Below are 25,402 nucleotides of genomic sequence, written 5' to 3'. Positions count from 1 at the left end.
TGGTATCATGTTGGCATAAAACTAGCCAGCCATAGACCACGTAGTAAACGTTATATTCACACTTTTAAAAATGTGTGGTTCTTGGGGCTGGAGAGATGGCCCAGCAGTCGAGAGCACTTGCTATTCTTGCAGAAGACTGGGGTTCCATTCCCAGCATCCACATTAGTGGCTCTGTAACCCCCTGTAACTTCAGCTCCAGGGAATCTGGCTACTGTAGGCACTCACATGCACAGATACATGTATATAGACACATGAAGTGCATATGAATAAAAGTTTAGCAATAAGTATTTTCTAACACGTGTATCTCAGCTTTCTTGTGTGTGGCATCCCAGGAGCATCTGTAGCTCAGGCTGGTGTGTTACTCAGGTCACCTATGTCCCTCCTAACTTTCCTTTTATTCATCTGTCACTTACTGGAGAGTGCTGAAGGTGGTGTGGCCTGCAATCCTAACTGCCTGGGAGGCTGAGGCAGGAGCATAAAGCTCAAAGTCTGTCTAGGCAACAGAGTGAGTTCACGGACAACCCTGGCAGTTAATGAGATTCTGTTTCAAAAGAAAAGTAAGAGAGTCCGGGGTTATCACTGCAGTAGGGCACATCTCTGCCATCATGAGGCTGGGGGTTCAAGTGCAGAACCTCAAAAAAGGGCTGGTGTCTGCTCTGTCTATGACTCTGTCTGCCAGCTGTTGCTTTGTCATCTTAAGGCTCCTGTTTATAGCGCATCTGATCACCACAGGATCTCTGTCCTTGTCCTGTGTCTGGACTCCGCTCTGCCTGATAAGACAGTCGGTTCTCTCCCGGTGACTGACTGTGCTTCCCCTCTCTGCTCCTGTAGAGCTGTCGGGTTTTCAATTAGGCAATTTTCAGTTTTGTAACTGGAGTATTTGAACCATCTATATATTTAAGTGGCCCGTGGAACTTTTCTTTTTTATTTCTTTTTTATTTTTCACTAAGTAGCCTTGCCTGCCCTGGAACTATGTAGATCAGTCTGGCCTCAACTGGCTGCTTCTGCCTCCTGAGTGATAGGATTAACTTATTTTTTTCAAGGTTATTCCATGCTGTAGTGAGCATTAGTACTTAATTCCTTAAGATGTTATTGCCATTGCGTGTGCATGCACGCACTCATGTGTGGTGTGGAGAGGTGGTGCATGAGCACAGTATGTATCTGGAGACCTGAAGACAACTGTCGAGTTGATTCTTTCCCTTTGGGGCTGACGCTCAGGTCCCCAGGCTTGCACAGCATCTTTACCTGCTGAGCCGTCTTGCCAGCCCCCCTTTTCCTTTTTATGAACAAATATTACTCTGTGCTATGGATATGACACAGTTTTGCTCACGTTTCTTTGTAGATGATTGCTTTCCCTTCTATGGACATATGCAGGAGTAGAGCTCCTATGCAATCAGTTGAGGGCTGACCAGACTTTTTCCCAAAACACTGCCCCACCTCCAGTGTGTGTGAAGATTCTATAATTTCTCCGGGGTCTAACTGGTGTTTGTTAACTGATCTTCTGTCTACCCTAGGCGCAGGAAAGTTGTATCTGAATTGAAATTTGATGTATGGTTCTCTGAGAGCTAAAACTTCTGACGTGCCACCTGCACATCTTCCTCAGAGAACCCTTGGCCTGTTTTAATTAGCGTGGGCTTCCACAAGCAAATGTTGTTGAGACTCTCTCAGCAGACATTTATTTTCTCTTAACTATAGAGGCTGCAAATCCAGGTTCACAGAGTCAGCCTGGACAGGGCTGCTGAGGGCACTCCTGGCTTGCAGGTGGTCACGGCAAATGCCCAGCTGTTTTTTATTGTTAATTTATACCCTGAGTCTCCAGTGTCTCTGATCCTATCAGACCAAGGCCTACCCTTACAGCTTCAGTCAGTCTTAGTTACTTCAGCAAAACCCATCTCCAAAACAGTGCACATGGAGGGTTAGGGTTTCCACAAGTAAGTCTGACAAAGGGGGGGCGTGGTGGGTCACAACTCAGCCCATACGAATTCCCTTGCTCATTTTAAAAACTGGGTAAATTGTCTGCGTTTGCTTTCTGAGCTGTGATAAATACTCTAGCAGAATACACCTTGGGGAGGAAAGGATCTATTTCAGCTAATACTTCTTGACAATAGCCCATCATTAGGGAAGTCAGAGCAGGAATCCAAGAGCAGGAGCCTGGAGCAGGAATCCCGGAGGAAGGCGGCTTACTGGCTTGTTCATACTCAGCTTTCTTAGCCGAGGTCCAATGGCCTAGGAATGGTGCCACCCATAAGGGGGTAGGCCCTCTCACATCAAGTCAGTTTCTCACAAGTGTAGCCATAGGCCAATCTGATCAGGGAATCCCTCTGGAAAACAGAAGCCAGCTAACATGGTGAGCATATTGACTTGTAGACTTCTTCACATGGGGCCTTTCTTATCCTCAAGGGACTATTGTCTGCCTCTTTGTCTCCCTCCCTCCCCAGCATGAGACAATTCCTAGAGACAGTACAGCTCTCACTTGCCATTGTGCCATTCACAGACCAGAAACTTACCCACAGCCCATCCCCCACCCATATTTTCTCCAACCCCATACACTCAGAGCACTTTCACTGCTCTAAGTACACCAGCATCAGTCAGGAGATAATGCAGGAGAGCCCCCTCACCCCATGTCCACCACAATGACTCACGCCAGCCCATTCTAGCCAACACGATAACACACTAACACACATCTGTATTGCCAGCACTCAGGAAGCTGACACCAGAGGATCTTGTGTTCAAGGACAACGTGGTTTGTGTATTGAGTTCCAAACCAGCACAATAGCAATACCTAAACAAAACCAAACTCCCACCCTAGAACTTCTTACCTTGTCTCTCCTCTTCCTTCCCAAGATGGCACAGTAAACAGTCTGGCCTGATTTCCCTTCATGCACCAGCCTTCCTGGTGAGCCCTGGTGCTTCACCACATGCCTCCTTGTGGATGGCACTTCCCTTTCATCCATCCAAGTATTACTGAAGGACAATTCTGGGGTCAGGCACATTCACAATGATATGATCACCGATGAAGTGTAGCTCTGTATCTTGTGACTTAATACTCTAATTCTTAAGAATTTAAATCTCTCTCGATATGAGGACCTACAGTTTTCCTCTCATTTGAAAACATTTCAGCTATCATTTCTTCTACCCTTTCCCTTCCTTCTGGAGTACAAGAACATGTTCCTTTAATGTTGTCCCAGCTTCACACACACCCCCCAGTTCTGTTATTTTTTGTTTAATTTCATTTTGATCCTTATCACCCGATTTAGGTACTTTCTACTGCAGTCTTAAGGGATGTATCATTTCTTCTTTTAGATCTAGAAAGTTCCATTTGGATTGTAGGGTGGGTATTCGGGGGATATCAGCCCAGGGTCTCATGCATGCAAGGCAAGCATAGTCTTTGATTCTTTGGTTGGCTCTGCAAATTCCTCCTCTCGACATAGCTTGTCAGCTTGACTGCACACAATGCCATATGGCAAGAAGGGGACTTGCCACAGACCACATCTGTCCAAGGAACTGCAGTAAGACTGAGAACGGAGCCAGCGGCAGCTGCAAGGCTGGCTGCACTGTGGATCCCACCTGTGTGAAAGGGGAAAGAAAGCAAGAGCATCCTGTGTTCTCCGGAGCAGGAGAACCTTCTGGTCCCTGAAGAGCCCGTCAGAGATGAACGCAGGAAGTGTGGCCTCCATGAAAATGCAGTGCTGAATGCAGCAGTGAAGCTACCAGTAAACAACTTTCCCCCCAAACTCAGAGGTTCATTTTGGAGCCCCCCAAATAGCCATCAAAATACATCTACTCCAAATTTGGAGAGGGACATTTCCACAGTTCCCACTACTTTCTTCCTGGGGAGAACTCCGGGGAGAGTCAGCTGATCTCGGCCAGCAGCTCATACACCAGCTGTCTCATGGCCCACTGAACTAACTCAGCTGTGCCTTTACAAGATCTCAGGGCAAGGATGATAATGCAGAAACCTCTATTTCGAAGTCGTCTGACCCTCTTGGCAAGCATATCTTCCCAGTTGGAGGCTGCCTCATGTGTCCATTCACAATTAATGGAAGTGTGAGGTAACAGCAAGAGACACTGACATGGCTACTTTCTGTTGAGCATACACACCACTCTGTCCTCTTCACGCCACAGGAATGAAGTGCAAACATAAGGGCTCATTGGAGAGTCAGTTGTGTTGGATGGTGTTTTGCTGGGGCAAACACGTGAAGGAGTGTTTTTCTAAGTGGACACAGTTGAAAGACTAAGGCAGACTCGTGAAGGGATGTTTTGCTGAAGCAGACACAGGTGAAAAGGATCTTCTGGTAAAGCAAGAATGTAAAAGGACACGTGATGAATTCTTTGCTAAGGACACATGTATTGGTCCGCCTTTCGTTGCTTAGTTGAGCTGCATTTGTTGGGACTCCATAGAGAGAAATGCACCAAAAAACTTCTTGGTGTGCCGCAGCCTTTTGTGTTGCTTCTGTGGACTTGGGCTGATTGGCAGAGTGGTGTCAGTCGAGACAGACGCACGTTCCTGAAGGAAGTGAGACACGTGCTGAGGCAAGACCGGAGGAGGACATGTGACATTTGGAGGGTATAAGCAGAACTCGATGGACAGTGATGGAGGCTGAGCTGGGCTTGCTTATAGCTGGGCTGTGGAATGTTGTGGGTCTCAAGCCTTTGCTGATCTTCGCTTCACTAAGGGAAGGCATCCCTCCTGGTTGCTCCTGCTGCTGACTCATGCTGAGGCCTGGCTGTCTCTGCTAGGCAGTGCCGCCAATGCCAATCTGAATGTGCGATTCGGGCTCTACCGTCCTGGTGCTGACGTAACCCTGTGGAGCTGCTGCTGCTGCTGACCTGTGAACTAAACTGCCAATTTCCAGACAACACAGACAGGAGCTGCTCCAAAAGAACCTTTTTAAACAGGTCCACTCCCCAACCCAACCCCCGTATCCTTTCTTTCCCACTACCTCTGGGGGTGGTGGGCTAAAAAGGGAAGTTAAAGCGTTTAAGAACCATCATTAAAAGTAGACTTTGAAAAAAATTAAAGGTACACAGTAGTCCTGCCCTGTCCTGCTGACCACAGCAGCCTGACCTTATTCTGTCAGAATGGTGGCTTCCTTCCTGTCTGCTAGTCTCTGGACACAGGAAATGCCTTGGCAGTTGTAACTTTTAACTGGGACTCTTGCTACGACTTGACAGGAACATGCCTTTTTTTGAGATGAGGAATTCCATGTCTCCAAAGCTCAGGATTATAGGAAATAGGAACACAATACACTAAGTGGGGTGTGAGCCCCTATGTTAGGAGCGATGGTCATTGGAACTACTTCTGGTCCCATGCCTTGACTTTCAGACTCAAGTACCTTGTCTGTTGAATAAACACCCTAAAAGGTCTCTGACTTAGTGTACAGCCCACAGAAGCCCTTCATTCTTTGCATTTCCTCTCATGTATAAAGGCTGGCCCAGCATCCCACAAGGCTGGATGCCTTAGAATGGGACTCTGTGTCACAGTACCAGTAGAACCCATGATCAAGAGCCACTCCCCATCTCCTTCACTGTGTAGAGGCCCAGTGTTGTGCGGTGTGTGATTTCACATCTAAGGAGTAATTATAACTCCAGACAAGAATTCACACGCAGTAGACACAGCTACACACAGGCTCTATACTATCAGCATGAGTACGAAATCTGGAGTTCTCCCAGGACAGAGGAGGCTCACGTGCACGACTTGGTTGGTCTTCTCTGGGAAAGCATCAGTATCTGATGCCATGGTTTTCAAAGCTTACACTACTATTCAGCAGTGCTTCCTTAGTGGACATGGTGCTGTCTTCTGTAGTCTCATGTGGAGCACAGCTCTCTGGGCATTTATTCTAGCATGTCTGCTCAGACTCTTTATGCCATCCTCTGCTGTTATAAATGCAGCACAGGTCCTACCCTTTCATTTCCCCGAGTGTTGAGATCCTTTTCCAAGTTTCTTAGAGCCATCTCAGAGGCAAATCTCCCTTATCATCTACATCCTGAGAAAATGTGTTAAAAATCAACTAATTATCATTATCTAGGGGTGCATTCTCATCTCTTACTAAACACCCTAAAAAACTAATTCTAAGGGTTCTTTCTTCCCTGGCTCCTGCCACATGAAAGCTACTTCCCTGGATTCTTTTGTTGTCTCTTTTTCCTCATCAGGCCCAGGATGTTTTCAATGCAGCTACATTTGGATTCAACCTAAGTCCTTGACATAGCAGAGCAGAGCAGTAAGAAGTCAGAGCGACTACTAAAGCAAAGGAAACTGAGCCCCTTCAAAAGCCCCAGGAATCAAAAACTGCTGCACCAGCATCCTTGCACACATCCACTGGATGTTCTCATTCTGTGTTTCTGAGTTCTGGGCTTTCCCTCCTCTGGTGTGCTGGGCATTCAGAGCTCTGAAGTTCTACAACTCTAACAGTTACATCGCCCCACTTCTCCACTGCACGGCTGAGTCTGCTCTTCTAAGATTCCATAAGACCCTGAGGCCACTGGCTTTGCCATCTTGCCTCAACGCCTTTGAGTTTGGCAGTGGAGAGATGACTTGACACTTAAGGAAGCCTGCTACTCTTTGTAGGGACACAGAGTTCAGTTCCCAGCACCCAGGTTGGGTGGCTTGAAACCAACTATAACTCCAGACTGAGGGGGTCTGACACCCTCTTCTGGCCTCCAGTGATACCTGCATGCACAGACCCACAAAAATAAATCCTCAGAAGAGCTTTAAGTGTCTTGCCCCTTGGCAAGGGTCAGCACAACTCAGTGAGTGTCAGCTCTGTCTCTGTGGGTCTTCTCTTTGCCCGCTCAGTCTTTCACAGGCCTCATCATCACACCCAGCACAGAATTCCTCTCTAACACAACACCCTTCAGTCGTCATCTATGAAATACTTAGTTGTTAAGCTCCAGTTTGTGCCAGGATCTATTTATGGCTCATGTGACAATCAGAATGATGTCCATTCTGCCCAACCCAAGGTGTGCCAGCCAATCTTAGACCCAAGCTTAACATTTATTTGTCTTGGCACTATTGTATTGGCCTCCATAGCCTGATAAACAGATTGAAGGAGAACCTGCAGTTCTGGAGATTTACCAAGGCAATCTGTGGGAAACCAAGGAAAGCTGTAAGAAAAACTGGGAAGGGGGCTGGGAGGCCAGGGAGAGGCAACGCATTACAAAACACATCTGCCTTTGTTAGGGAAGGAAAAGTTGAAGGGTAAAGACCTGGACTGTGGGCAGTTTTAAGAAGGCTGGCAATGCTGATGAGGACGAGTCCAGCCAATATCCCGCAGTGCTCCCAAGAACAAGCCTGCCTTGGTATCCCTGGAGCGCTCTCCCTTTGTGAATGCTCTGTCTCAATTCACTGGTGTGGTTCAGCAGCTACCTCTAGGCAGAAGCCCTCTGTGGCTAGAATGCTCATCTCTGTTCCTGAGGCTGGCTCTCCACTCAGTGCCTGAGATTCCAGATGGCTTGTTCCTCAGTTACCAAGTGTCACGTAGTTGCTCCCTCATAGCAGAAACAAAGCTTACTGTTCTCAAGAAAATGTGTTTTCTTAATTTAAGAATACTTTTAGCTTGTTCTTGTCATTCAGTGTTTTGGGAGTTCACTGTTTTGGACTGGCTTCTTAAAATGCTGTGGATTCTGTAAGTGCCCCTGGAGACCTGAGTGCTTAAAGGCTTGGTCTTGCCTGTTGTGCTGGAGGTGTGTGGTTGTGGATTCCCACTAGGCAGAGCCTGATGGGAGGAAATTAACTCACTGGGGGTGGTGGGGGAGGTGCCTTTGAAAAGGATCTCGGATCCTGAGCCTTCTCCCACCCAGTTCCCTGCCTGCCAGGAGGTACACTTGAGCATGGCAGACAAATGTTCCAAGAAATCCCGAAGTGCGTCTGCTCATCCTGTCTTCACTGAGTTGCAAGCACTTCCTAATTTCTATTCTTTGAACACGTGGATTATTTATCAGTGTACTGGTTAAACTATTTTTATAGCTTGTTATTAATTTCTACCTTAATCCTAATGCAGCCAGAGGAAATTTTCTGAATGTTTTGAAACTTTGATGAAGTTTATTGTCATAAAGCAATTTTTGATAAACTCACCATCTACAGTTAAAAGCTTAGACAGTGCTCTGTTGTATCGGGTCTCATCCACCAGCTGCTATTTCCGCCTTGCGTATCGCTTCTGATTCACATTCACTTGTTTTATGAGCTACCAGGAGAAGTGTGTTTCCTGTAGACTGCCCTGTCACCTTCCAGTTTTATTTCTGCATTCTGTGTTCTGAGATCATGCTATTCAGCAAACACTAATTTATGACTTAAATCGATGTATTCTTTTGACAGATGCCCTCTTGGTGGTGATAAAACATCCCTGCTGTCTTCCTCATCATTGTCCTAAGACCTACTGTCCGCTTTCTTCTGGTTCATGTTGGATATTCGACTTCCTCCATTTTTAGATTTTCAACATTCCAGTGCTTTACATGGAAGACTTTTTTGAACATGGCATAGGGGGCCAACCATTTTTTTCTGTCATGACAATTTACTATCCTAGTATTTACTTGGAGTATTGTAATTACTAATTCAGCTGTGCTCATTCCTGTTATCTTTGATTTGTCAACATTTCGTATAAATAAAATATGTACACTCTGGAAGCTCAGAGCATATTAGCTGTATTTACCTATTCCTCCTGGTTTTCCTGTGGTCAGGCACATAATTCTGTTCTTTTACTGCCATATTCTTGCATGCTAGAGACTGGATCTAGGAGTCATGTATGCCAGGCACACATTCTACCACCCAGGTACACCCCAGCTCTCCACACACAGTTAAAACCCTCATAACCCTCTTATTCATATGTAATATTTACCCACAATTTCCCCATTTGTTCTTAATTCTTCCCTGAATTTTCAATTTCCCTTTAAGGGACGGGCAATAAGGCTCAGGAGGCAGCATATGTCTGACCCACAAACTCCACTGAATAGGAGTCTGCAGTTGTCCCTCTGACAAAGCAGCACTGTAGAACGCACACACACACACACACACGTAAAATTAGGGGGCTGGAGAGACGACTCAGTGACTGAGAACATTTGCTGCTCTTATGGAAGCCACACTGGGAAACTCAGCCACCTAACTCCGGCTCCAGGGGACCTTCTTCTAGCCTCCATGGGCACCCCTAGCATGTGGCATATATTCACATGGACATACATAAACACAATTGACCCTTTTTTTGTTTTAGTTTTTGAGACAGGGTTTCTCTGTGTAGCCCACGCTGTCTTAGAACTTCCTCTGTAGACCAGACTGACCTCAGACTCACTGAAATTTTTCTGCCTCTGCCTCCTGAGTGCTGGGATCAAAGGTGTGCTCCACAATCACCTGGTTTAATTTTCTTTTTTAAGTAAAGAAAAAAAAACATTAACAAAATGAAAAAAATTAAAAGAACTCCCTGAAGCTTTCCTTAGGGTCAGACTGCTGGTAGCATATTCTCTCTGCTTTTGTTACCTTCCCTCATCTCTAAGTAACCCTCACTGAATAGAAGCTCTCCACCGGCAGCTCTCTCCTCTGCACTTTGTGCCTGTCTCTGCTGTCTGGCTTTGCAGCTTCTGCTTGTCAGCGCCACAGGGTGCTGTCCGTTTGCTCTCTTGCTTCTTAGGTTCGCTCAGGCTTTACGCTTGCTCTGCAGTCTCACTACGTGTTCACCTGCTGCATTTCTGTTTATCTTCCCATTTAGGGTCACAGGTGTATGTCTTAGACTGCCTGTCTGTCTGTCAGTCTGGGCGAATTCCTGTGCAGTCCTACTTACATTTACACTAGGAACCGACTTGAAAGGGAAACGGAGGGTGATGCCATTAGTCTAAGAAGCCTAAGCCATGCCATCAGTCTGTCTGTACCCCAGCAGCATCCCTCTCTCAAGTTGTGTGATGTCAAGATTAGTATATATTCCTGAGGACTGGGGAACGTGACTCATCATACACGCCCCTGTAATAATCCCCTCTCACTACTGTTCACTGTCAGCTCTTTGTTTGGGTTCTGGTCTGAGGCAGAGTCTTGCATATCCCATGGTGACCATAAACATACTATATATAGCAATGAGGACAACCTTGACTTCCAGATGCTGCTGCCTCTGCCCCCCAGGTACTGAGGGTAAGTATGCACCAGCCACCATGCCATGCTTACTTTTAAAGAATGTCTTGTGTTTTGCCCAGCTGCTTGTTAATTCTGTTTTAAACCACCGAGTTCTAACCTGGAGCATTAGTCTCCTGGTTTGTGTTGAGGTTCTCCTTTTGTTAATGTCCCTTTTTGTTTCTGATTTTCATCATTATTTACTTCTTGGCACATTTAGAAAATATATTTAAATTTTCATATGTATGAGTTATTTTTGTTTCTGCATAGAATATTTTCCTACATGTCTATTACAGCAAAATTAAGCACTGCATTACTCAAATCCATAGCCATGTTTTGTTTGCTATACATGGCTTTTTTGTTTGTTGTTTCATTTCGACTTGTTTGCTCTGGCAGAGGCAGAGGGGCAAAAGGACAGAGGGGCAGAGGGATAGAGGGGCAGAGGGCAGAGGAGTGGGACAGAGGGGCAGAGGGACAGGGAGCAAAGGGGCAGAGGCAGGAATGGGGTAGAGGGGCAGAGGGCAGAGGAATGGGGTAGAGGGGCAGAGGCAGAGCTCCTGAGTTTGAAGTCAGCTTGGGCTACATAATGAGGTCCAGTTGAGCCAGAGCTATGGAGACCCCTTAAAAACCCAACAGCCAACAATCAACCAACCAGCCAAAAAAGAATCTCTTACTGCAACAATAGACTTCTCAAGTTCTCCTTGGGCTCACTAAATTTGTCTTTTACACGTTTTGAAAGTATGCTATTAGATACAAGACCTTTTGGGGGGTGTTGAACATACAACTAGGACCTGATACACACTGTGGATCTGCTCTGCCACTGACTAGATCTTCAGATTGTTGGCATAAAACTTTTTAGCATTTAAATTAATCCTATAGGCCCCCTTTTATGTATGCTGTTTCATTCAGTGTGCATGTGTGCATGTGTCTGTGGTAATGTGGGGTCAGAGGACAGACGGCAGGAGTCTGTTCTCTTCCCACCATCCATTCCTAGTCAGCTGAGCAGGCTTGGCAGCAAGTCCCCTTACCTATTTTATGGCCTCATTTTTTCCCCTGATTTTATATAGCTACAAAAAACCTACTTTCTTCAGTATTTGCCCTGTATCTTTTTTTTTTTTTTCCAGAGCTGAGGACCGTTGAACCCAGGGCCTTGCGCTTGCTAGGCGAGCACTCTACCACTGACCTAATCCCCAACCCTGCCCTGTATCTTTTTAAACAAACGTTTTATTTTGTGTTCTAATATTTTATGAATTGTGGCAGTTCTCACTTCCTTACATTTTATATTTATACCTTAGCTAGTTGCAAAATTCTTATCCCATTTATCTATCTTATTATTTTGTGATTGTGCGTGTGCATGTGCGTGTGTGTGTGTGTGTGCGCGCATGTGTGTGCATGCACACATACGTATATCCCGTATGTATGTGAAGGTCAGTAGATGGCTGACCAGAGGGCTCCCAGGAATCAAACTCAGGTTGTAAGTGCCTTTATCTGCTTAAACAACCTGTCAACTCTAGGTAATTTTTTAAAATTACTGACATATTGAAGTTATTTGTCACTGTTTTTGTGTTCATTTTCTATATCCTCTCTTTGGGGAATGTTGATGACTAGTATGGCTGTCAAGCTGACTTGATGGAGTGAGCTTCTTTCTAGAGAAGACTGGTGTGCAGATGGTGCTGTGAGAAGACCAACCATTAACTCAGGTGATATCCAATAGGCAGGAGACCGACAAAGCAAAAAGGAGAAGTGGGAAGCTGGCAATTGCATGCTTGATCCTTCCTGAGTGGAGGTGGGTTTTGCCATTTCTGTTTCCTATGAATGTTAGATGCTTCAGCCTCTAAGTACAGATGTGCACCAGCGGCTTCTTGGGACGTTCAGGCATTTGGCCTCAGACTATGGCACATATGTCTCTTGTGCTGAGGTTTCCAGCTTCCTAGAGCCACCAATGTTCCCTGGTTTTCCAGTGTGCAGATGGCCTCTGTGCAGCTCAGCTTCTGCCGACGAGAGCGAAGCTAAGGAGCCAACTCTTAGACCATCCTATCCCGTTTGTTCTGCCTGTCTGGGGACCACTGACTGATACCACAACTGAGCATAATAATGCAGACCTTTATCACACATAAACAACATTTAACAGAAGGCAATTTGAGGCTAGTTGAGAACAAACAAATTAAGAGGTAACTTGTATCACAAAACAGGACGTGAAACAGTTAAAAAAATTAAAAATGAGAATCTGGAGGAAAAAAGAGATGACTAGGAGGGCTATACATTCATAAATGTGAAAAACTTAATATAATTTTCTGGAACCAGAATGTTACAGCAAGAATAAATTAAGTAGGCCTGCTGCCGAAATGGCTATCAGACACTTGGAGACTGAAAAGTATCAAGTTGGTGCCAAGTTTCAAGCCAGGGAGAATCATGGAACTGAGACAAGAGACATCTTCAAAGGGCAGGGTCCACTGCAGTCAAGTAGCGTGGGGAAAATGAACAAACAAAATGATTGCCTCTCACAACCATTCCCCTGACTGCACAAGCAGCAAATGATCACCTCACTGGCTGGCTGGAGGGAGCTCGCAGAGGGGTAGACTCCGCACAGCTGTACCTATGACACAAATGACCAGCAAAAATAATCAGTCTCAAGAAAGATTACCTAAGTCTTCACCTAGGTCCTGCCACACAACAGAATACCACCCCGCAGGTCCATTCCCAGTCGTCAGTCTCATTTTTCTTAATAAATCTATGCTCACTCTGTTCACTTGTTTGCTTTTCTTACTATTCTTAGGTATAACACAAAACACCGAGAAGCCAGTAATGGGGGACAGCTTTGGTGACCATCGATGGTCCAGCATCCAAGCTCCCTGGTTAAGGTGACTAAGAGCTGAGACAGGTCCCTTAGTTACATTCAAGGAATCCACATCAGTTCCACTTTCAAAAACAGGAAAAGCTGGAGGGAAAACATGGTCTAGGATAAAGCAGTCCTGCTTAGACTTGTCTGTCTTCGGGACCTCCAGACAATGAAATGGACATATTAGCAAACATAAGAGGCTCAGGCTTTGGATGAAGTGGGAGGGAGAACTACAAGGCTGCTCTCGGGACCTGGGAAGTGGTGACCAAGCTAAGCTCCTCACATGGAGACAGGAAGAACAAAGAACTGAAACCGAGTGTTCCAGAAAATGCTGACAGGGAAGCAAGTGGGAAGATAAATTATCAGAAGAGCAGAGAAGCATTTGGAGGTGAGAAGAGAATGAGGGCATGTGACAGAAAAAGATGAGAGTAGTTCCAGAAAGGGATGGTGATTCATGATGTCAAATGAGACAAAGGTCAAGGGGAAAAGACTGGAAGAAAGCCACAGAGCTGAGTGATTAGGGAGATAGGGGAAGCCCAGCCAAGCTGGCTTTCATGACTGCTGAAATGGGAGCCATACCTAGTTGGTAAACGGGTCAGATTTCATTTTACTCTTCAAGGCATCAATGCTTTAGGGCATGCCCGCTCCTCTCCACTACATCCTCTGCTTCCTTTTGGAAGGAAGTAGGTTCCACACAGTCAAACTCATGAGCCACCAGTTGCCACCTTTCTGTTCCTGACAACTGAGGGCAAAGGACTGTAGCCAGGCCTTCTGCCTCATCCTATGAGTGTTACACCACAGATTCCAGAACCCAGGCACCTAGTTATTGATTCAGCTGCAATGCTTAGCATGCTTGTAGTTGGTGGCCAGAGACTCGAGTGGCAGCAATCCTGTCAGCAGATGCTACCTGCTGAGAAACCGTGTGACCATCCCTGGCTCATACTTCTCCCAGGGTAACAGTGGTAGCCTAGTGATTCTGCATTTGAAAGTCTCCTCAAGAAAGAGCTCTCATTTTAATAAGTGTCAGCCTCTGTGAAGCCTGGAGATGCCTACAATAAGTGGCAACCAACACACCATAGCCACGTCTTTAAGAACTCCATGGGCAGAGTGGCAGCGCACACCTTTAGTCCCAGTACTCTCCAGGCATAGGCAGGTGGATTCTGAGTTCTGGAGCACCTTAGTCTATAAAGAGAGACCCAGGCCAGCCAGGGTCTGTAAGACCCTGTAAGACAAGCAGAGTCAAGAAAATTAACAATGAACTCCATGAATGTGCAAAAATTCTGAAGACCCAAAACATTGTAAATCTGGGGGAAAAAAGAAAACCAAACCTATGGCCTGTGGTCAGGACGGCCACCAACTGCAGCACTGATGTTGCCTGTGGGAGGAGGCCACTAGAGGGCCCACTGTGCCTACGCACTGAAGGACTTTCCAAGGACAGGAGGAGACATGCATGCTTATCCTTAGGATTATTGTATTATTTATGAATATGGGTGTTTTACCCCTGCACCACTTGCATACCTGGTGCTGGCAATTGACAGGAGAAAAGTGTTGGATCCCCTGAAATTGGATTTACAGATGGTTGTGAGCCACCATGTGGTCACTGGGAATGGTAGCTCAGACTTTTGCTCTCAAATACATGGGAAGGTGAGGTAGGAGGATTGTGAGTTGGGGCCAGCCTGGACTACACAACAAAACTGATGTCAGCCTGGGTTACATTACATAAGAAGCAAACACACAAACACCCTCTGAATACAGAGTCTCTTATTCTAGAGAAACATCATGTGCACACAGAGCAGACACTGGGTTGTTACTGCCTGTCCCAGCTTCATGTCTAAGCAAATGGAACTCCTCAGACAACATGCCACAGAGCAGAGGGCACATCCATGCTGAATTTATTCCCAAAGTAAAGATGTCACAATGTGCTCTGACAACTTACCGAGCAAAACCAAACAAAGAGCACAGCTTGCCTTCCCGAGAGGAATTCTATAAATAACTGCTTGATCAGGACAAAGCTACTATGTCTTGTGTCTGTTAGGTCTGGTTTCAGGAACCCTCACAATAGCGCCAAAACATGGGAGTTCAGTGGTTAAAATAAGCACTTGCCGTTCTTCCAGAGGACCCAGTCTCTGTTTCTAGCATTCACTTGACAGCTCACAACTGTCTGAAACTCCAGTTCCAGGGAATCTGATGCCCTCTCTGGCTTATGCATGAGGCCAGCACATGGTGCACATACATACATGCAGGCAAAACACTCATATACACTAAAACAACTTAATGTCTCTCAGGAAAAAACTATTTAATGTTAATTTACTTTGTGTATGTAAGTTATTGTCTCATTTTCCAACTGGAAAACCTGAGACAACATAACAACGCACACACACACACACACACACACACGCAGTTACCCAGTTAAGAAATGGTAAAGAGTGGGTTCTGGTCCCCAGCTCCGAAAAAAAAAAAAAAAAAAAGAAGAAGAAATGGTAGAGAGGGTTGAGAGATGACTCAGCAGTTTGGCTGCTCTTCCAGAGAACCTGGGCTCAATTCACAGCACCCATATGGTGACTCATTACCACCTGTAATTCCAGATTTAGGGAATCAGATGTCCTCTTGTAGCTTTTGTGGGCACCAGGCAAACATGTGGCACACAGACATACATGAGGCCAAACAATCATACACTTAAAATTTAAAGAGATTGTAAAGGTGAGGCTATAGAGATGACTCAGTGGTTAGAGCACTGGCTACTCTTCCAGAGGTCCTGAGTTCAATTCCCAGCAACCACATGGTGGCTCACAACCATCTATACTGAGATTTGGTGCCCTCTTCTGGCATGCAGGTAGAACTCCATCAATCAATCAATCAATCAATCTTAAGGGGAGAAAAAGCAATGGTAAGGTGCTGACCACTGAGTACTGCCTTTTCACAGTCACTCTGATGCTCATCTGGACTCTGATGGTTTCACTCTATGGCTTTTACTAAAAGAGGAGTGTTTGCTCAATACAATTTTTCAATGAAAGGATCTGCAGACTTATATAGGTCTAACAGTTTCAATGAGTGTTCTGATCTTTCTAGATGGATTTGAAGAAGAGTGAAGGTGAAATGGCTTTTCAAACTGAAAAACAACCTGAGGGCCACTGATGGCCAAGTGACCCCATAATAAATCTTGTTTGTCACAGGCATTTTAGCACGATAACAATGCATTTCAATGTAATAATTAGAAATTACCCCAAGGAGCTGCCAGTGTCAGCACTGCCTAGACCACACGAAAGCTGGTCTAGGGTTTGGTTTGAAACATCCCAAGATTAGGAATCATGTCCCTGAGGAACCAATCCCAAAGCTTGACTTTTTATTACATCCTCATTTAGGCAATTTTGAGCAAAAAGCACTGATGGATTCAGTACCCATCTTCAGAACCCAGTCCAGTCCAAAAGGGTGGGGACTCAACTACTTGCCCTCCCGCCTACCAGGAGGTCTGAAAGGGCTGGACCTTGGGCTCCCTCTGGAGGAGACTTTTGTGAGGAAGTCATATGTAGCCCATCTGACAGGACCCATATAATCTATATTCTGGGATGCAGAAAACGAAACGAATCTACCCAACTGCATCTAGACTCAGTAGCGTGTGCTTGTGGTCCAAGCTACACAAGAAGGGAAATCAAAAGCGTTACACAAGCTCAGGACTTCAGGACAAACCTGTGCTACAGTGAGACCCTGTGTCAAACAACAGGTCAAACACGTTGGCTTCTTGTGCTCTCTGGAGGACTTAGCACATGTGGTGCTTACATTTCGCTCACTACAAATCGACTGTTCCTGAGTGTATTCTGAGTACTGCTCTAGGCACAGGGAGTCCAACAGTGAACAACGCAGCAGACCCTGCTCATCGGAAGGAAGGTAAATTTCAGTACGCAAGACAAACAGCATAAAAGAGCAGCAGACTGCCGAGTGCTGCACAAAACTCACTCGTAGAGCATATGGGAGTGGGGGTGGAGTTGGAAGCAGCAGGGCTGCTTATACCGAAGCACAGACGGGCAGCAGGCTTTCCTGGAAGAGTGGACAGTGGGGAGACTCTGCAGGTGTAGCACTGGGGGTGGGGTTTGTAAGCAGAAAGACTGAGGACCAAGGGCACTGGACTACTGACCCTCTGGGTCAGGGTGGAAGGACAGGAAAGCGGCAAGTGAGAGCAAAGGGGGAGGGGCAGACTGTGGGGAGGCGATCACCTAACCCAAGTGTGCTGACAAAGCAACACATGCGAGGGCTTTTAGGAGCATCTGGTCGTGCACTGGGAAGAAACTGAAGGCTGATTTCTACCAAGCCTGAGCAAGGGGTGTCATACCAAACAAAGGAGAATGAAGTGGTTACACCCTGGAGCTGCTTCTAAACAGACCTGAAAGGATGGAGATAAGAGAGGAGTAGAAATGAACTCATTTGTCCTGAGCAACAATTAGAATGGAGTTGCTGTCACCTGAGATTGTGGGAAGACTGAAGGAGAGAGGACATGGTCTGAGACCCCGCCATCCATGCACTGAGGTGGAGAGGCCTCTTACATGTTTCGATGGCCCTGTGAGACACTTGAAAACCTGAATGTGGAGTTTTGGGACATCTAGGCTATACAGAAATACATTTGTTCTTTTTGTAATTGAAGACATTTTAAAGATGAATGATGTTAGCTTGCCAGGTTGTCCAAAATAAGAAATCAAAACTACAGGTACATACATGAGAGTCTCAAAAACAAAACAATGCCAACAACAACACACAGAGAGAAGAAATGAAAAGTAAGCTATAACGACTCTTTCTTACCAATTCTAAAGTAGAAACTAATCTACTAGCTAAACTTGACTGTAGCACAGCCTGAAGAGCTTGCTAACTAGTTTTCTCATCAGTGCCGCCTGGGCGCTACCCATCACAGATGCACACTGCTGGTTAGGTTGTCTGACCTCAGGATTACTTTGTCAGAAAAAAGAATTGTTGTAGACCCGTCTCCATGGTCACAGTTTATCAGCTTTCCTGCCTCTGCAGGAAAAGAAAGTTGTTGGAGATTGTAACATAGAGAGTAGTTTCTTCTGTGTTCTGCTTTGCCTTCCATTAACCAACGGCTGCTTTCTTGAACTCCCACAGCCCAGCATTAATACGTGTTTTTATGTGTAGTGTTTTTTAAAAAACTAATTTTATTTAAAATTAAAAAAATATATTTATTTTATTTATATGAGTCCCCTGTGGCTGTCTTCAGATACACCAGAAGAGGGCATCAGATCCCATCACAGATGGTTGTGAGCCACCATGTGGTTGCTGGTAATTGAACTCAGGATTTCTGGAAGAGCAGTCAGTGCTCTTAACCACTGAGCCATCTCTCCAACCCTTATTTAAAAAATATAAAGAATGTTTTCTCATTTATAATCACCTTGAACTGCAGTTTCTCATTCACCTAAGATAACTCGATTATTTCCCTATACATTTCTGAGGACTGTTTTAGTAACATGGCCCTATTTCCCTGTAGGGGTCTTTAATTTGCACTTCAGACAGCATGGTTCTGAATTTGGGCAGCTTTCCTTCTTTGGATGCTCCTACACACTGGTGTAATGTGTTCCTATGTCTATGTACTGAATGACACAGGCCAGAAGAGAAGGTCAGATCTCCAGGAACTGTTACTACAGGCAGTTATGAGCCTGTGGAGCTGCTGGGAACCAAACTCAGCTCTTTCACAAGAATAGCAAGAACTCTTAGTCACTAAGCCATCTTCTGGCCCCATATGCTTTTTTGAGGTGAGAGGTGTGCTTTTTTTAACATAGGCCCCCATGTGTGCCACATGGCTGGTTTATGCAACGCAAGAGACTGAACCCAGGGTTTCATGCATGTTAGGCGAGCACTGGACCAACTATGCTGCTTCCCTGACTCTGAATCAATACTTCTCTAAGACGCCCGAAACCACACAGGCTATGCAGTACTCTTGGTTGCACACTAGAACTTAATGGTGAGCCCCCACTCCTAAAGTCACCACATACTTTTGTCCCAGGTCCTGGAGAAATCAAGTTGTACTTACCAAGAACGTTTCTTCCTGGCTGGCTAGCTAGCATAGTCCTGGAAGGTGCTGTGCAGACTGCTGAGGGGGGAAAGTCATCAGCAGGCTAACCTATGGACCTGTGCACTACAATAATGACTGGCACGGCAAGAGATGCAGTGTGGCCATCGGCAGCATGACTGTGGTGGGGATAAATAACTGCAGGTGACTGCAATTAAGGTCTGCAGAGTGAAAAAGGCATACCTGGTACTGTAAATCTAGCTAAGAACCCATGACCTGAAGTTCATACACCCCAGAGCTAAACCTATTCTTCTACTAAGTGCACATAGTATCAACCTGTCCTCTGAAGTCATTCCTTCATCCCTATAGATTAGTGTGGCTCTCGGGACTCTAGAGAGATGTTTCTTTATGCCATGAATGGTGGTTAATCCAGAAACTCACAACTGGTCAAAGTGCAGAGAAGAAATGTCAGGGGAGTGTTTGTTCATCTACAAATGGGACGTCTGTACCATCCGGTCTTCCATGAGGCTCAGAGAACATCATGGGAGAAGGGGCAGAGGGACTGAAGGAGCAGCAGAAGTCAGGCAGGACCAGAGTGAGACAGTGTCTTCTAGACCAGTCAGAACTGCAGCTGTGGCTGCTTGCAGTTACTCTAGCATGAGGGTGAAGGACTCATGAGTCCTCAACCCTAACTGTGTAGCTTTGGACAACTGAAGCTTCTAGACAAAAGGAATCAGTTTTCTTCAAGGGTGTGGCCCCTGTGGGTTGCTAATACTCCAGTGGATGCCCTTATCCCCAGAAGAATATAGGCAGCACAAATTGAATTGACAGGTTATTAAAAATAAAAAATATATTATATGACATGAAATTGTGTTGTGCAGTAGGAAAGTGAGGTGAATCTGGGAGGAGTTATAGAAATGAGTAAGAAGTGAATAGGATCAAAACACAGTCTGAGATTCTCAGGGAATTAATAAAAGTAGTATATGAAAAAAGACTTTCCTATGTTAAACACACAGCACAGTATATTATTAAATAAATTGTGGTTTCTTGCTGGGTGTAGTGGCGCATGCCTTTAATCCAAGTACTCAGGAGGCAGAGGCAGGCGGATCTCTGAGTCTGAGGCCATCCTGGTCTACAGAGCGAGTTCAGGACAGTCAGGACTATACAGAGAAACTGTTTTTTTTTTTGTTTTTGGTTTTTTTTTTTGGAGCTGGGGACCGAACCCAGGGCCTTGTGCTTGCTAGGCAAGCACTCTACCGCTGAGCTAAATCCCCAACCCCCAGAGAAACTGTCTTAAAGGACAAAAATTTGTTTTGTTTTCTTTTTCATGTTTATTTAGTAACTAGGAAGCTAGACAAAAGTCTGGTAAAACATCAAGTATGACAATTTTATAATTTTTACAGAGTAAAAAACAATTTAGAATTTTGGTAGTGCTTTGGTTTAAATATATCCTTCAAAAGTTCATGTTTGGAGCATAACTATACTTTGAGCATTCAGGAGACTGAGGCAGGAGGATTGCTCCAAGACTGAGGCTAGCCTGGATACTAAATAGAGAGTACTAGGTCAGCTGAGGCTATATATAATAAGAGTCTTAATACAAAACAACAAAAGGCCCAAATCTTAGCTCAGTGGTAGAGAGCTTGCCTAGCACATGTGCATCCCGAATCATTTCTCAGCATCCCCAGGTTAAAAAGAAGTTAATGTGCTATAAGCTGGAGAAGTTCGGTCCTGGTTCTAACCTCCCAGCCCTGTGCTTCCAGAAATAAGGCTCAGATTCAAAGTACATTTACAAATACCTTGGCCATATAACTAGGCTCTTCTCTGACTAGAGTCATAACAACAGAAGTCATTTATTCTGATCTACATTCTACCATGTGGCTGATTACCTGTGCTTAGGCACCACGCCTCTGTCTCCTCACATCTTCCCCAGCCAGATCTTCCCTGAACCTGGCTCTATTCCAGAATTCTTTTTGCCTCCCAGATGTCTCACCTCCCTCCTACTTCCTGCCTAGGCAATAAGCAATAGGATTTTCAGTTGACAGGTGATGCATCCATACAATACACAAGATATTCTCTCTACAAAAAGCTTAATCTGGGGCTAGAGAAATGGCTCAGTAATTAAGGGCACTGACTGCTCTTCCAGAGGTCCTGAGTTCAATTCCCAGCAACCACAACCACATGGTGGATTACAACCATTGGTAATGGGATCTCCAATGCCCTCTTCTGGTATGTCTGAAGTCAGCAACAATGTACTAACATATAAAATAAATAAATCTTAAAAAAAAAAAAAGCTTAATCAAACTAATATGTCAATGACATTAGGCAGCTGGGGCCTTCAGGAGGTAATTCAGAATGGACGAAGTCATGAAATGGCACCTCCGTGATGTACTGCTACTCCATGGAGTGCCCTCCACCTCTTGCTCAACTGTAGCAAGGCCCTCCCAGACACTGAACAGATTTTGGCCAGTACCAGTGGACTTTTAGCTTCCAGAACTATGAGCTAAATAATCTTTGTTTTTTTTCTTTTCTTTTCTTTTTTTTTTTCAGAGCTGGGGACCAAACCCAGGGCCTTGCGCTTGCTAGGCAAGTGCTCTACCACTGAGCCAAATCCCCAACCCTAATCTTTGGGTTTTTTTTATGTTAACTAACTACCCAGTCTGTATTATTCAGCAACAGAAAACAGCCCAGGATAGGAAGAAAACCTTTTCCAGGTGTGCATTGTTTCTTCAGGAAATTCTTCTGGCTAAATGGAAAGAATGATTAGCCTAGGGGAGTCAGAGAATGCAGGCAATTGTTTCATCTCAAGGAATTTAACCTAGGAACATCATATCACTGTCATCATATCACTGATATTATGAAAGTACTATAAATGCTTCACTGCTGACAACAGAATGTCTTTCATCATGTGATAGCAACGAGTGGTTGCTAAGACAACAGATATGAAGGTTCATCGAGCATCCACTTGAAGAGGCCAGTGCTTTCCAGGAGACCCTGGCTTATGAGGTTCGACTCTCAGCAGGCTAAGAGCGCTGTGAGCAGGGCACATCATGTGACTACCCACTCAGTAATTGTAGCAAGGAAGGAAGCAGGTAGAGAAGGTGATTTTATAATTTCAAATCACAGCATCAAAATAACAGTTTTTAGAAGAAAGAGAAAAATGGTTAAAATTTTGCTAGCAAAACCAAAAAAGCAGATGATGCTGATGCAGATGGGATGGACAGCTATCTTAGCAGCAACCTACGTTACAGTCTATTGTATATCAAATAAAAAGGAAGGACTTGTCAAGCTTGTATTTTTAAGATTACTTAAAAGACAAAGCACTATCGGGAAAAAAAAAATCTGTTCCTCTTCAAATTCTTCCCCTCACAATCGCCATCTCCACCCTAAAATTAAAAACCAAGCCAGGGATAAGAAATGTAAATATCTTCTGTCAAAGCCGTGACTGTACTAATGTTACACTAAAGTCGATCTACTAAATGGTAAGCGAAGTCCCATCCTTTAAACCAAACTACAAGACAAGACCCAATGTCTGGCCAGCATGTTTGGTGTGGAACCCAACTTCTGCTCATGCTTATCTTCTTTGCTTTCAGAATACTTGGGCACCTAGACATTGGGACTCTGTGTTACATATTTACACTGGGACACTCTGTGTTACACATTGACACTGGGACTTTGTGTTACATATTTACACTGGGACACTCTGTGTTACACATTGACACTGGGACTCTGTGTTACATATTTACACTGGGACACTCTGTGTTACCTATTGACACTGGGACTCTGTTACATATTTACACTGGAACTCTGTTACATATTTACACTGGGACACTCTGTGTTACACATTGACACTGGGACTCTGTGTTACATATTTACACTGGGACTCTGTGTTACATATTTACACTGGGACACTCTGTGTTACATATTTACACTGGGACACTCTGTGTTACATATTTACACAGGTACTCTGTGTTACATATTTACACTGGGACACTCTGTGTTACATATTTACACTGGGACACTCTGTGTTACATATTTACACAGGTACTCTGTGTTACATATTTACACTGGGACACTCTGTGTTACATATTTACACTGGGACACTCTGTGTTACATATTTACACAGGGACTCTGTGTTACATATTTACACTGGGATTCTGTGTTACATATTTACACTGGGACTCTGTGTTACATATTTACACTGGGACACTCTGTATTACATATTTACACTGGGACTCTGTGTTACATATTTACACTGGGACACTCTGTGTTACATATTGACACTGGGACTCTGTGTTACATATTTACACTGAGACACTCTGTGTTACATATTTATACTGGGATTCTGTGTTACATATTTACCCTGGGACACTCTGTGTTATATATTTAAACTAAGACTCTCTGTTACATATTTACACTGGGACACTCTGTGTTACATATTTACACTAAGACTCTGTGTTACAAATTTACACTGGGACATTCTGTGTTACATATTTACACAGGGACTCTGTGTTATATATTTACACTGGGACACTCTGTTACATATTACACTGGGACTCTGTGTTACATATTTACACTGGGATTCTGTGTTACATACTGACACTGGGACACTCTATTACATATTTACACTGGGGCACACTGTGTTACATATTTACACTAAGACTCTGTGTTACACATTTACACTGGGACACTCTGTGTTACATATTTACACTGGGAATCTCTGTATTATTATGTTATTTTTTTATTTTATGCATATGTGTACACTGTAGCTGCCATTGGACACACTAGAAGAGGGCATCAGACCCCATTGAAGATGGCTGTGAGCCACCATGTGGTTGCTGGAAATTGAATTCAGGTCTCTGGAAGAGCAGTCAGTGCTCTTAACCACTGAGTCATCTCTCCAGACCCCTCTGTGCTACATATTTACATTAGGATGATTACATATTTTCACTGGAACTTCCTGTGTTATATATTCAAACTGGGCCTCTGTATTACATATTCTCCTTGGGACTCTGTATTATGTACTTACATTGGAACTCTCTGTATTATATGTTCACCTTGGAACTATATATATATTTTATACTTACATTAGAATGCTCTGTTTTATATATTTATAGTGGTACTCTCTATATTATATATTTACACTGGGACTCTCTGTTACATATTAAGTAACTTTCCCTTTTATAATTATAAAGCTCTAAATCAAACCCAGGAGTGAAGACTAATCAACATGCTGGATGATTAAACAAAGTTACATGATTTGATATGAAACGTATTTCTATTAACAGGCATTTGTGAATTTAACGTTCAAATTAAGAAAACAAGAACATTGTTAGAAATTTAAAAGCAAAAATAGGAGACCACACCCAGCTATTCAGGCTTTGATGCTGGTCAGCATTTCTGTGCATTTAACACTGACAAAAACAAAGGGTTGCTTTAACCACACACGATTCTAGGATCCCCTGAATTTTCATCTGCCACACTTTCTAGTCTACACTGAGCAGGTTCCTCTCTCTTTAGGCTGGTGCGTTTCTTGTGTTCTAAAAACAAACAGGAAGTGGTGAGTCACTGGCTAAGGAAACCAGGCTAAGATAAAATACCTGTATTTTACTGCAGAGATTGCTCATAAGGGCACTGGGAGACTGGTGACAAAGGACTCCTCATTAGACAGAGCTACTTACCCTTGGCCTCCCCTCCCTGTGGGCTCTTGCCTTTCTTGACCAAGCTGCTCATTCACAGTCATGCACGGTTCTGTCTGATCAAAGAGCCCCTTCAGTATGTACCTTCATATGTCAATGTATTGCTAACAAAGACCCCTGAAAGAGTTGGGTACACAGCTAGAAAGTGCTTGGATCTGATGAAGTAATAAAAAAACCAAGCAATGGAAGCTAAGAGGAGAACAAGAAAGTTGTCATTCCCTGTCCTCTGGTTTTGTCTGTCTTGGTGTACTGGAGACCAAGCTGATGCCAGGCAAGCAGTAGGTGCTACACTCCTAGCTCCTCCTCATGTTTTGAAAAGTATGTTATACTCTCTCAAACTAAAAATAAACTACAGACTGAAAATTTAGAAGATCAGATTTTGAGATAGGGTCTCACTATGAAGCTCTGGCTGGCCTGGAATTCACTATGTAGAACAGACTGTTCTTGAACTCACAGTGACTCACCTGTTCTGCCCCTCAAGTGTTGGTATTAAAGGCATGTGAAAGCATACATGACTAAGGACATTTTTACATAGATCTATTTTGTGTGTGAATGATGTTTGTGATAAGGTCAGGGCCAGCTTGTGAGGCCTGGTTCGTTCTTTCTGCTCTGTCATTCTAGAACTAGACCTCGGGTCTTCCAACCTGACAGCATCTTTACGTACTGAATCATCTCACCAGCTCAGGAATTTTCTTAATTTTGGTGTTAACTCACCAAGATGTGTTCAGATTAGTGCTGTCAGTCTCAGCTATGCACTAGAGCTTCTGAAT

At 44.4% G+C, this 25,402-nt stretch overlaps 1 protein-coding gene across 7 annotated transcripts in view; it reads right to left on the bottom strand.

Moving 5' to 3' along the window:
- Positions 1-25,402, bottom strand: part of Cdkl3 (cyclin dependent kinase like 3) — an 83,901-nt gene that overhangs the window by 27,298 nt on the left and 31,201 nt on the right. For 2 of the 7 annotated variants that reach the window (XM_032912175.1, XM_032912178.1), the window contains exon 13: positions 12,394-12,683. The exons of 1 other annotated variant lie outside the window; for it this stretch is intronic. In XM_032912175.1, the coding sequence (XP_032768066.1) occupies positions 12,498-12,683 (186 nt within the window). In that variant the 3' untranslated portion in view covers positions 12,394-12,497. Of the gene's footprint in view, positions 1-12,393; positions 12,684-21,742; positions 22,320-24,614; positions 24,689-25,402 lie in introns of those variants that run through there. 4 more of the 7 variants (XM_032912179.1, XM_032912176.1, XM_032912177.1 and 1 more) reach the window with 4 other exon arrangements.

Source organism: Rattus rattus, chromosome 9 (genome assembly GCF_011064425.1).
Source record: "Rattus rattus isolate New Zealand chromosome 9, Rrattus_CSIRO_v1, whole genome shotgun sequence".
Lineage (NCBI taxonomy): Eukaryota > Metazoa > Chordata > Mammalia > Rodentia > Muridae > Rattus > Rattus rattus.
Note: the sequence above shows the minus strand (reverse complement) of the source record. Positions and strands in the feature narration are given on the sequence as shown.